Below are 14,033 nucleotides of genomic sequence, written 5' to 3'. Positions count from 1 at the left end.
TCTGTGCACGTACAGGAAGCGGCAGGTAAAAGCCGAGCAGGTCGGGGCTGTCAGGACAGACAAAAGAGCCGCGTTTCCCTTTTCCTCGTTCAGCATGTGCTGGGACTCGTGCCTATCTAATTCATTTCTGATTAGAGTCACCGGGCAGCTTTCCCACTGCATGTGGAGAGAGAGGGCGAGGAGAGAAAACTCATTTCCTTATTACCAATCGATACCTCCACGTGCCTCACCTGCACACCGCTTCACGATGGGAAAGGTCATCAGCAGAGATTTTTTTTTTTCACCTTTAACAGGCCGGACTGTCGAGCTGAGTGACAAGAGGCTGAATGGATGGGAGAACACTGCAGCTTTAACAGCATGAGCTGCATGATGGCATGCATGCATGAGTGCGTTCACACGTGTGGGTGCGAACATGAGCCGACTGGATGTGTGTTACGCTGTGTGTGCCGAGGGCTCCACCTAGTGTCGAAGAGCTGAAGGACAGGACATGTCAGCACAGATGATGTTGTCAGAGCTTTGACCTTTTGTTGTTCCTTTATTCCTGCGACAACGGGGACGCCGCAGACTGTTGAGTCACTCGCATCGGGTTATGAAGAGCCGGTCGGCGTAATGCAGGCAGACAAGGGGAGGGAGGAGATGAGGAGAAGATGAGGAGAAGGAGGTGCTGCATGCAGACACCAATCCTGGAAAATGTTCAGTGATGGTTCGAGGAATGTAACGCCGCAAGGTTGCTCTGTGCGGTTCAAGGTGAACGTGATTAAGGCTTCAATTCAGGTTGTAGCCCCTCCCACACACAGGCACAGTAGAAAGATTAAGAGCCTTGATGGGGTCTCAAACAGGTAATTACAACCAAAGGCAATTTATCCATTTATAATTACATCCAATTAAAAGAGCCAGCAGCCTTTCCTCTGTGAATGTGACGATTGGACAGAAAAGGTGTAAAAATTATCCCACACAACCTTCACTACTCCTCTATAAATGTTACACGTGGCTAATGACGCTGGTGTCTGCGGCTAATTGAAAAATGGGCAGTGAGATTTGATGCTCGAGGCCAAAGGAATATTACCTTTGTTGAAGAACATGGAGGCCATTTGACCCATCTCAACCCGCTCCACGATGTCGAAATGATCGACGTGACCTCCAGATCGCTCTGGAAAAAAAATAAGAAAACAGAAACAACATCTACAGTAAGCATCATGTACATTTTGGAAGTAGATAAATATCAAAGAAAGTACATCACAAGGTGGATGCTTTTACATAACAGAACACAACATTTAAGCTCTTTTCACACTGGATAAAAACCCACCAACACCCACTAACATCTGGCTTTCGTCTTCAATGGGAAAGGGTACAATCAGCATTCGCTTCCAGGTTTAATGACTCTGCAGTAGTCACAGGTATTTATCCATAGCGACAGAAACATGACACACTAATTTTTGCCCCTTTTCGGTGGCGCCTCCGTCAGTAACTTCTGCAAATCTTTTCCTACTTTTTCATCCATGTGCTGCTTGGCTTGACTCAGTTTGAGTCGGTGCTTCAGCCCAGCACAGCAAACTCATTTGCAGGTGTGTATTTAACTGATGCATGCTTGTCTTGAGTCAAGCAACAGTGGAAAAATATGTTATTTCCAATAAATGTTCCATTTTTTATTGTCTAAAAGCTTTTATTACAATGCAGTGCACTTGGCCATTGTTCTATTAGCACTTTGGTTGTTAAAAATGTATACTTTTCTCTGCAGGAAACCAGTGGATTGTCTATTCTGAGTAGGGAATGAGTCCTTATCCCAAGTGAGGGAGTTCAAGTATCTTGGGGTCTTGTTCTTGAGTGAGGGAACTGCACCGGGAAGGCAAAGTCAGAAGCCAAAGCTCTTGATCTACCGGTCAATGTTCATTCCTGCTCTCACCTGCGGTCATGAAGGGTGGGTCATGACAGACAGAACGAGATCGCAGATACAAGCGACCGAAATGGGTTTTCTCAGGAGGGTGGCTGGCATCTGGGACAGGGTGAGCTCGGTCATCCATGAAGGACTAAGAGTAGAGCCGCTGCTCCTTTGCATAGAAAGGAGCCAGTTGTTGTGGTTCGGCCATCTTGTAAGGATGCCACCTGGTCGCCTCCCTAGGGAGGTGTTCCACGCAGGTCCAGCTGGGGCAAGGCCACAGGGAGGACTGGGAACTCCTCCGGATCCCCCAGTCAGAGGGGCAAGGGGCAAGTAAAACTTGACAACGGGCAAGTAGATTTCTGACTGAACCCTGCTTGATCATAGTTACCAATTTCCCCAGTTAAAAAGACTATTAAATCTTGTCACATACTTGCATGTCCATGTTTTCATTTTTGCATCGAATTACAGAAAGTAGTATCAATAAGCAGTATTGGTAGCGATAAAATGCTAACAATACCCTTCCCTCGTGATACTATGTCCTGTCCAGAGTTTTTTTTTTTTAGTGATGATCTATGTCACATAAACACTTGTCGTACTCCCGATACTCACGAACAGACAAGATGGGCTTCGTCTCCGGCTCTGAACGACCTCGGCCCGTGACATCATCGTCCGAATACTCAGATGTGGAGTCGCTGTCATCAATCTGTGGAGATAATGTAAGTGAGTAAAGCTCGGCAGCATTTCAGTTGCCTGTTTTTCTAATTTCTCAACATAAACAACATTCAGTTTACAAGCGATTAACGCAGCGTTTATTTGTTCTGCATGTGAGGCAGGGGAAGGCAACATCTGGAAATTACAAACAACAGCTGGGGAAGCCCTTTGGAGAGTGGAGGACTCCACAATTCACACCAATCACATACCCACACGTCGCTTTTTATCTTTTCACAAATTCTCTGCAGATTATTGTCAATTAGCTGTCGATGATAGTTGCGCGTGTCATCAGCTGAGTTAATAAGTGACACGCTGGCTGGGACCGAAGGTGGAGGAGGAGGAGGACATGAAAAGTGACAGGCGATAATGGCTCGGTGACAAACAACAAACAAGCAGCAGCAAACGTAAGCAAACCCAGCAAAATAACAGATTAACATGTGCAGCTCTGGATGAGAGTCAGATGACTGTTCATGCCTTCAGGCAGCGATAAAGAAAAGTCAGACTAACTTTCTAAAACACAGTCATCTGTGAATCCTCAGAGTGGACGTGAATGTTTAATTTCTACTTCATGCAGGTGAATCACAAAAGGAAGTGCAGCAGTTTTCTATAACACAACCAGGATGGAGCAACATTCAATATTAGTATAACAAGACTCTGATTTTACTTGAAGCCTTAACATCCAACATAATGTTCCTAATGGACTAAATGAAAAGACTTTGTGCTCAACTGATATAGTGGTTGACTGATATTGGCTTGATTTTTTTTTTTGTTTAACCAGGGAGTGAAATGCTGCAGACACCATTGTTCTTTGTTTGCTTCCTTGCTTGCTGAAACGGTAAAATAAATTGCAGGAGACATTATATTGCCTGGACTTCTATTCCCAGTGTAAAATTGGTTCCTGAGGTGCCTCGGTGGCAGTTTGATCACAAGCTGCTTTTTTTTCTTTCTGCTTTTTTCGCTGCCGTCATTTCTTCGCAGGTTTTTAACATTAGGGGAGAGAATTTCTTGAGCCATGCTATGAGGAGATGTGGCCGTAAAAACCAGTCTGGTCGTGCTCCACTTGAACCTCCAGCAGAGGGCGGTCACGTCTCAAACACTTAGTGCTGCACATTAATCAGAACATCACTCAGCGTTAGAGTGAGGGTTTCAGGGTAGCAACACAACCACTTATGTGATATTTTAGGCCACTGCAGGCAGTCACACAGCTGGGAATATCCTATAAAGAGTTCAGCCTTTACATCTGGTCACATCACATATAATTAGACACAGTCTGATTTATCTCTCCCTACAATTCTCCACATGCACATGCAGACAGAAAGATCATTCTTTAAGTCATGGTCTCCAGTTTCTTCCTTATAAACTTATATGAGACTTTCTCAGAAAACATATATGATGCATCGCTGTAAAGAAACAGCCCTTCATTTTTTGTTAATATGCTTCAGTCAAGCAGAGAGACATAAAAGGCATTCAGCAGCAAACATTTCCAGTTTTCTCCCCCTGTTGTTTTCCATTACGTGGGAGGAAAAGGCTGAGAGGAGCACAGGAGCCATGAATCAAGGCCGAGTGTTTGGGGCTCAGTTAGAGTCGGGCTATTGTCCTCAGGCTCATAACTCCTCAACTGGAAACCCACAGGCATTAAGCAAGATGACTTCTGTACCAGGGGAGAAACAAAAAGCAAAGGCCGAGCCATTAAAAGTGCACAAAGTCTTTTTCTTAGTCAAAGTAAAAATGATTGAAGGCTGGGCTGTTCCCTGCAGAGATGGAGTACAGTCCTATACCGACGGCTTCATCCAAATTGGGGTTCTTATAGACGGGTGGCAAGAGACACATTTCACTTGTGCTAAGATTGGACAATAAAACAACAACGGCCTACCAAAAAAAAAAAAAAGAGAGTTTCCTATTAAAAGGGGAGTTTCTCTCCAGGCTTGAAATATTCTACAGTCGAGTTATTTTACTGGGCTACAAATAAAAACAGTCATTGTTTCTCTCAACCGAAGTTCAAATGTGAAAGAGGAGACGTCTAAATGGTCAAAAACCTCAGCTCAAACAAGGAGGAAATCATCGAGGTCGCTCAGTGTTGATGCTGCAGAAATACTTACACTGTGAGCTTTAAAATGTCTGACATGTTTAAGTAAACTGTAAAGTGTCTTTAAAGGAACAGTGCAGACTTTTTGAGGTGAGGTTGTATGAGGTACTTGAGTTTGGAGAAGCAGCTCAGCAACATACTGCTGTGGACAGGGTCAGCAGAAAAACATAAAACTGATATTGATTTTTTTTTAAGTGTCTAAAATACATTTTGCAGTTGACCCTGTCCAGAGCAGTACATTACTTAGCTTCATCAGTTTAAGTGTCTGCTATATTTAGAATATTTCCACTGCTTTACCTTGCTGTCAGGCAGCCTTTTCTGACGGGAAACTGAAGGCGTTATATCCATTTATGCTCTCTTAACAACCACAAGACTGCTTTGGTCATTTTACCTCGTAGAACACAGGAGCGGCACGTCGTCCGCTGCCTCGATTGGTTACTTTGGTTGTGGTTGGTTTGTGTAACGTCACATGAGGCTGAAACTGAACTTCAGTTTAGAGGTGAAAGGTTCTGTGTCAGTTGATGTAAATGGATTGTGTTTGTGTCACATCCTGTCACAGTTTTCACCCTCTGGGTAGTTTGTTTAATGTTCATGGCATCCTCCAACCGTTGTGGGGTGCTGTAGGATTCTGGCTGCGTGCGCTGCAGACGCTAAGGCTGAGAGAGAGCATAATCCCCATAATGCATTGCTGAGAGTTTAAGTTTGCTATTTTATGTTCCAAACTATAAATGGTACATTTTGTTAGTGTTTGTCGTGTACAGTTGTTACTTTATGTTAGTGTAATTGCCATTTTAGACACAAAAAAACAAAACATAATTTCAACCCAGACTAGAAATTTCAAAGGACACCACAGCACTGTCGCAACTCAACATATTTCATTAAATTCTGATCACATATCATAGTAATTTTGTGATTTATTACAAAAAATATATTACAGATTTCTCCTCTAACTCAACACTGATTAACTGATTGCAGTTTCACCGACAGCAAATGTGCAATACGACAATCACCCTGTGCAAAAGCTTAACAGTTGCATTTACACTGTGCAACTTTACTGTCTTCTCTGTCACACAGCATTTATATTTACACTGTTATATAAACACATATTTTCATATCATGATGTACATTGTGTACATAATTCTTAATTTTTCTTACTTCCATTCTATATCTCTGCTTCTAATCTATTATAGTATATACATGTTTAATAATAATTTTATAGTATCAATGTATTATTGTTCAGCACATACCTTTACTGTATACATTCTGTTTTTATTATCGATTATTGTCATTTTCTCTGTCTATATTTGATAGTTTACTGTACATATTTTTTTTTAAATATCTTGTTATATTTTTTAAATTTTCTCTTGTAATTGCACTATGCATTTATATTTTTTCTATTCTTGTGAGGAGCACCTGTAACGTGAACTATTTCCCCCTGGGGATCAATAAAATATTTCTGAATTGCAAATTCACACTAGCAAAATTCTATGTCATTATATCAACACAAATGCGGTGTAAAAGTATTATCCTGTATTGAGTGCACCACCGCCCGCTGCACGCTCCCATACCATCCAGTGTTTGTGTTTTCGGTGCCAAATCTGTGCCATAACAGGATTTGCATAAGTCTATTTTTGAGAATCAATGAAACAAAGTAGATCCGACGTGCTCCGAAGGAAGAAAGTACTTCTGCTAATCTGTCTTGCAGTGTGGTTCTACATTCAGAGGCACACCATCACACTCCCAGACAGAAATCACTCTGGATTTGTGTTTATTTTGACACAGATTATTTCACTGGTTTATCTCTGTAAAAGAAGATGAAGTTCATTCTGTTATTAGCTCCTTAAACACGCTTCAACATGTCAAAACGAGGTCTAAAAGGACATTAACCAGAGCTGAGGACTGAAATGTCCCTGCAATGCATTTATACTAACATTAGTTCCACTTTTTTGCCTGCAGGGTGTGAGTAGTGTTTGGCTTAATGTCTTCTTCGACAAACTCCCACTGACAGACAGGAACATTTACTTCTTTAATATTTGGTTTGTCTGACACATCCTCACAGCAAACAGGGAACCGTCAATCCAGCCAACAGCCTATTACAGATATTTACATATAGAGTGAGACTCTGCTCCTGCACAGAGTTTATTATCTCACCTCCTCCTGCTCTCTTCTTTTCCAGCGCAGCTGAGCGTTGGCCGCCGCCATCGCCTCGATCACAAACGTGGTGGTCATGTAGCTGGTGAGAGGAGAGGGAAGAATGAAAGATAAGATGACCAACAGTTTAAAGAGCCACCATTAATGATCTGGTATCATTTAGGCCAGTGGTATTCAACTCCTGGCACTCGATATGGTGTCGAGTGCCCTTCTGACGATTTTCTAATTCAGAATGAAAACTAATTGATTCACACTGTTTTTCAAAGAATGGAGAGAGAGATACGGCAGTTTTTATGATGAATAAATGAGGCTGTTAGTAACAAGGAAGGCTGATTTTCGTGTGCTGTGCAAAGTGGAATCAGGTGGTGAGCTCTGCAGGGGACGACAACGATTAGCAGAAGAGGAGAGAAAGTTACACAAAAATAAGGATAATTCCGATCCCATAAATGAGTATTTCATACTGAAAGAGCTTAAACATGCTCTTAATTCTGTCCAAGGTAAGAACAGATTATGTTAGGTGTCCTGAAGGAAACATAATCCGAGTTCCGGAAATACATACTTTTTTAATTAATGAGGGGCAAACAAATATTTTCAGAGATTTCACAAGAAGTTTGCTAAAAATCAAATAATGTGTTTTTATACTTAAAAAATATTCAGTTCTGTTAACTTATTGCAACCTGAGGTTTGAGTTTATGAACTCAAGAAAACTGTGGCAACAGATCGCCTCCATGTTTCTGAGAACAGGTATATATATTATTCAGGTTTACAGTGCAGGTTATGTTTATGAATCATTCCAACGTTTCAGTGATTGCATGATGGAAGAGGCTCCGGCTGTTTAATGTTGTGTGAACTCTTTCAAATGTTGCCAGAGTATTTACAACTAAAATGCAGTATAAGTTATTAAATGCAGTAAATTATCTGTCATATTCTGTGCATGTAAACTCAGTCATTGTCTCTGCTGTTGTTGTACGCCTGACAGAAAGAGCAGTGACGTGTCGGAAATGTAAAAGAGGTGGAAAAGTAAACACTGCAGGTGTTCTCTGTGTTGGGGAAGAACAAGACTTACCTCATGAATCCTAAAAAGGAGATGAGCGCTAAGCTGACCACCCAGCCAGCTGTGGCGAAGGCTCTGGGCATCGTCAGGGCTCCGGTTCCCACAATCAGATTGAACATATACACCAGCCCCACCTGGAGAAGACATGAGCAGGACAGGAAGTGAAGATGTGTAATGTGTCTTCAGTGTTGTCTCACTATCACAGAGTGCAGGAGGAGGATGTTCAGTTGTAGGATTACATCTAATAGAATTAGATAAATGCAGAAACAGTCGTGTGTAATGTTTGTCCTCTCAGTTGTTGCTGTGATCAGCTGTAAACAGTAGACAATTCTGATTGGTTTAAAGAAATACAAACAAGCCAGAGATGTTTGGGTTCAGCCAGAACTTTGTCCAACGCTGACACAGCGCTAAAACAAAGTGTGGACCTAATTCCTCTACAGGGATCAATCAAGTTTCATCCAAAATTAATGATTTACTTAATGTAGTTTTTCTTGAGTGCAAAATCTGCAGCTCCACAGTATCAGGTGATCCTCGGGGCCCTGGCTGACAAAGGTCAGACTACTGGGTGAAAGAATCAACCACTGTCAAGGAAGACAACTGGGCTAACAGGACGGCCGTTGGCCTTATCAGGTAGCAAACTGCTTTAATGATTCAAAGCTTTAGCTTCCTGAAAAAGAAAAAAAAAACACTTGACCAGCAGAACTTAATCTCTGTGGAGAGTCATGCCGACGTAAGCAAAGTCTGGAACTGAAATGAGTTGTCAAAACCATAAAGAGGCCTGGTGAGAAAAAAAGAAGCAAGTGTGTAAGCATTTTAACTTCCTCTATTTTTCACAGCACTTTCATTTCCATCATCCCGGCTTACAAGAACATAACTCATTTCATCACCTTGACATAGAAAAACATTTTCTGTCCTAGGTTGCCAAAGTATTTACATTCAGTTTAACTGGCTCAAGACAGGCATTTAGTTCAACCTAACCAATAACATAAAAGCTCAAATATCTGCAGATCAGCAGAGCAGTAGGGCTGCAGTGTTTAAAATTTTATTTGCCCCAATCAAATGGACATGTGAGCCTCTGGCTACCACAAAAGCTCTCCTATATGTTACAATTGTGTCCAAAAATGATTACTGCAGTCCAAATAGTGAGTTGGATCTACAGACAGTATAATGAATAGGTTGAAATCCTATTTAACCTACAGTCTACGGTTGAAGTGAGTTGTTTCCCCCTGCCCCCTCCTCCCCAGACTCAAGGAAGCTCGGGCAGGCTGCAGGAACGCTGGAGGAGCACAAGACGAGTGCAACTTTATAATTTCACACTATGATTCAGCTGTTTATTACTGTCAGTTGTCTGTCAGTGTAAAGTGAAGCCCATTATCCTGAAAACAAAAGCCCACTGCTCTGAAAATACACACACTGGAGCTCGAGTTTGTTCAGTGGCTGTCTCTGTCACTGCCTGCCAAACTCCATTAACATTTTTCTCAATTTAACTGTTATAAACATCTGCTCCTCCTAAAAGATTATTAACAATTTCTTACAGCCCATAAACAGACACTTACTCATTTGGCAAACATTCGGCATTAATTTGAACTCTAATAAATATGAAACAGCCAAACAAAAGCTGTTATTCCTGCCCAGAATATAAACTTCACCATGGCTGTAGCGTTGTTGTCAAAGATGCAAGTACTTTTAGCAAGTCTAAATTATCTCTGATGACATATCACAGTCATTTTATGATAAATTACAGTAAATCTTACAGATTTCTCCTTTAAATTATCAAAAAGAAATCAGGAAATAACCAGAGTCTTCTGCGGGATACTCACAAATGCGGAGTAGGGTTCCCCGGTCTCTGTAATTCCACCTGCCATGGTCGATGACACTGGTCCTCACCTGAAGGAAAAACAACAGCCAGCTGAAGACAGGGCTGACAGACAGCAGGGCTGCAACTAAGGATTATTTTCTTTGTCAATTAATCTGTCAATTAAAATGTCAGAAAATTGTGAAATATGTCAGTCAGTGTTTCCCAAAGCCCAATAGGACAACCTCAAATATCTTGTTTTGTCCACAACCCAAAAATATTCAGTTTACTGTTATAAAGGATTAAAGAAACTAGTAAATATTTACATTTAAGAAGCTGATATAAGAGAATTTTGCCTTTCCTTTCTCAAAAAAAAATACTTAAACCAATTAACAGATTGCCAAATACTTGGTAATTGATTTACATTAATCAATTAATCGTTGCAGCTCTAGTAAAAAATACAAGATTGGCAGAAGAATGGAAAAGTTATGCAGAAATCTGTGTAATTCTGATCCCCGAAAATGTTTTCATCTTCATTGTCTTCATCATAGTAGAGCTTAAACATTCATTCTGTCCCTGATAGAATCAGTTCATGCTTATAGTTTCAGTGTTTGTATGATGAAAGAGATCCCAGCTTTGATTCATGTTGTAGAAACTTGACCAAAGTATTCACAGGTCTGAGTAAAGAAATCAATCAGACAGCTGCAGCTCATCCAGAACGCTGCTGCTGCTGTCAGAGTCCTCACAAACTAAGACAAAGAAAGTAGAAAGTAGTCCTTAAATAACTGCACTGGCATCCTGTGTGTCAAATGATAGATTTTAAAATCTAATTACTAGTTTATAAAGCACTAAATAGTCTTGGGTCTAAACACATATGTGATTTATTTGCACGTTATGAAGCACCCAGACCCCTCAGGTCATCTGGAACAGGTTTACTCAGTTTTTACAGGATCAAAACCAAGCGACATGAAGCAGCTTTCAGTTTCTATGTTCCACACCTGTTGAACAAACTTCCTGAATATTTGAGGTCTGCTGAAACTGTCAGCTGATTTAAATCAGGGCTGAAAACATTATTGTTTACTGCAGCTTTCTGATTAAGTAGAAACATAACTTCTCATTAAATGAATCTGTAACTACTCGTTTTACATTTGTTTGCTCTCTTTTTTCATTTTTATTGTCTTTTAATATTTTAAATGTATGCTTGCAATTAGAGCTGCAGCAATTAATCGGTTCTTAATTGATTATTAAATTAATCACAACTATTTTCACTTTTCAAGGACAAAAGTAAAATTTCTCTGAGCTCAGCTTCTTAAATGTGAATATTTGATGGTCTAGACAGTAATCTGAATGTCTTTAGGTTGTGAGTAAAACAAGACATTACAGGACATTATCGTGGGTTTTAGGAAACACCAATCAACATTTTACACCATTATCTGACTTTTCAAAACAAACAACTATTAATCAATTAATGGAGAAAATAACTGACCAGTTAATCAACTGACAGCTGGTCACTTCTGCAACACTGTTTTCCAGTGAAACTTCAGCAGTGTTTTGTGGACTAAAAGACTAAACCTGACCTTGAATCGGCATGAGGAGGAGTAGAAAATGACTGAGTTTTCATTTTTAAACGAACTACCCCTTTAACTGCTGAACATTAGTACAAACTAATCACATAAAGTCACTTGATGATTCGTTAATGATGAGCAACAGGAACTCATGATACATCCTCCATTGATTAATGCATTAACTAATGATAAGACCTGCATTAGTTCAACATGATTAAAGTACATGATATGAAGCCTCATAGTAAAGTGCTAGCAGCCACTGTTGATGTCAGTAAGGTGATATTTATCTGCTACGTAGCTAACTGGCAGCGTCAGTTACAAAAACTATCGCACAAAATCACATATTGACAAAAATAATTTTTCTAAAACTCATTGATAAAAGTGGGAATTAGTTATTCCGTGTGGAGTCACATGTGTGTCATTGGTGGACACGAAAGTAAACAGCTGTTCTCACCTCACTTCTCTCCAGTGTATGTTGCTAATGTAGCTGCTAGGTTAGCAGGATGCTCCAAGCTGTGAGCTGGATCAGATCCTCACCAGCTAACAGCTAGCTGGATAAACGCACACCGCCGCTAACATGAGCTGCTTCTGTCTTAAATAAATAGAGGGGGGTCGGTTTAAAACGAGACCTCAGACAACAACACTTTCCCATGAACCACCAGGGCTCCAACACAGAGCTAACTGAAGCAGTAAACTAAAGAGACCAGCTGACCTGCTTCCGCATGAAGACGTCATGTTTCCGTCAACACAAACTCGGCTTTCCGGTACAACATTTCAAAGTAAAACAGTCTCTGTCGTACTGTGATTAGAACTAGAGCTAAGTTTGTTTGTTTACACCAATGTTAAAAGTCATGTGGCCCTATCTTACACCCGGGACAAAGCCGTTGTGCTGGTGGCGCAGGTGGATTTGCAATCTCACTCCAGCGCAGGTGCCATTTTTGCCACGTCTACAAGGTATTAAATGCACTTGCGCCTGGTTTGTGCAGCAATGGGCGGAAAGTCTAAAAAGCTGTTGTTTGTATTTGTATTTTCTTTGTTTTTGTATTTTATGTTCAATAATAAATCAGTGTTATCCACTGAGATCTATATTTATATGTACAGTTTCATGTCAAATCCAGTGTAATTTAATGTAACCTATAATGTTTCGATAAGTGATCGACATTACAAGGCTTTTATTTTGAAGGCAGGATGGAACTGACTTTGTCGTAATTATGTTTGACTTGATACTCGTGATAGTTGGTTTGCTTTGCTGGTTGTTGGTTCGGAAAACAAATCACGAGGTCGAATCAAATCTAATTGTTAGAGCGCGTGCTGTGTATCCACTCCATCCCTGCGCACTGATCCTCACACTGCTGACAGATTTCAACACAATTAGCTCACTGACATACATATGTAAGTACACTTTGGTTAAATCAGTACAGCTTAACTTTGTACCCGCCCCTTCGTGCTGCTTAGGCAATCAAAACGAGCTGCCCCTTAACCAGTAGTCATGTGACAGAATATACAAGTCATATGAAAATACAGCTGTCAGTGTAGTATTCACTGTGAGCAGTAACACACTCACTTTCAGTAGATTGATGGTGATTTAAACATTTTCTAACCTGTGTTTTTGTTGTAGTCTCTAACACAGCTTCAATGGGACAGTTCTCTCCAAAATAAGATGTATATATATTTTCCTCCGTGGACTGTAGTGCTGCTTATCCATCTAAAAAACAAAAAAAAGCGTGCGTTGCAGCATTTTGGAGATAGATGTCTACTTTCTCTCCAGTACAATGGAACTAAATGGAGACTTGTGTCGCTCCAAGCACCAAAAAGGAAGTAGTTCCACTAGATTGTAGTGCAGAAAAAAGTAGTTCCTACATGAACCTGCTCACAACAAAGTCTGTGGACTATCTTGAGTAACCTGGTCATGATTTTTTGGGAGGAGACACTAATTTAAAATGTATTTTTGGTGCTTTGAGCAACACAGGGCTACTGCCATTCAGTCCCATTATATTGGAGAGAAGGCAGACGTCTCTATGGCCAACAGGGCCGTGTGTAGCTTTTTTGAGGCCCAATGAAAAATGTTATTTGGGGTTGCATGCACCCGGTGCACCTTTGATGGAAAGGAAGCTGTGGAAAAATTATTTTCTCTCTCTCTCTCTCTCTCTCTCTCTCTCCCAATTTCAAATCACGAATCTCAACCAGCAATTTAATCGTAATGAAAATGACAATAAATAGGAAACTCTGGGGCTCCTCTACATTTAGAAAATCCTGAAAACTCTAACATCTGCCAAAATGAGACAGATGCTGAATTTTCTTTAAGATGTTTACTTTAATTTTCAGGAACAAATTTGGAATGGAAAAATACCACACTACTGATGTAAAAGCATTATATAAAAATATCCCAGCTAGCTGCACTTCTACAGATGGGGGTGCACTAACCACCCCTGAAATCTGACCGGCCACCCTTTTATCCTCAAATATGATTGGTTATCTGAGGCGGAACCTTATTTTGAAACAAGTGTTTGATGATTATTTTAAATATGCATTGTTTTCTTTTGTATGTAGCCTACTTTCAGTTTTTTAAAGGTTAATTTGGACTCAAGAATAAAATCATTCCATAGTTTTCAACAACAGCCGTTTACTTCAACAAGCAGCTAAAAAACAAAACATTGTTCTCAGAAGAAGCAACAAGGCACATATATTTAATAGTCGCCATCTTGGATCTCTCACACTCTATAAACAGCGTGTCAGTACAAAGATAGATAAACTTCGACAGTAGTCTTGTCCCAAACTGTGCCACAGAAACA

The 14,033-nt window shown here is 40.5% G+C and overlaps 1 protein-coding gene across 1 annotated transcript in view; it reads right to left on the bottom strand.

Moving 5' to 3' along the window:
- Nucleotides 1-11,971, bottom strand: part of slc38a12 (solute carrier family 38 member 12) — a 66,657-nt gene extending 54,686 nt beyond the window's left edge. The window contains exons 1-6 of the mRNA XM_084744125.1: nt 11,696-11,971; nt 9,702-9,768; nt 7,894-8,015; nt 6,828-6,909; nt 2,489-2,582; nt 1,067-1,150 (exon numbers count right to left, since the gene is read on the bottom strand). Of these exons, the coding sequence (XP_084600251.1) occupies nt 1,067-1,150; nt 2,489-2,582; nt 6,828-6,909; nt 7,894-8,015; nt 9,702-9,746 (427 nt within the window). The 5' untranslated portion in view covers nt 9,747-9,768; nt 11,696-11,971. The remainder of the gene's footprint in view (nt 1-1,066; nt 1,151-2,488; nt 2,583-6,827; nt 6,910-7,893; nt 8,016-9,701; nt 9,769-11,695) is intronic.
- Nucleotides 11,972-14,033: the final 2,062 nt, after the last annotated feature.

This window comes from Lutjanus erythropterus, chromosome 19 (assembly GCF_056507025.1).
Source record: "Lutjanus erythropterus isolate fLutEry1 chromosome 19, fLutEry1.hap2, whole genome shotgun sequence".
Lineage (NCBI taxonomy): Eukaryota > Metazoa > Chordata > Actinopteri > Lutjaniformes > Lutjanidae > Lutjanus > Lutjanus erythropterus.
The sequence above is the reverse complement of the archived record's forward strand: the minus strand, read 5'-3'. Positions and strand labels throughout refer to the sequence as shown.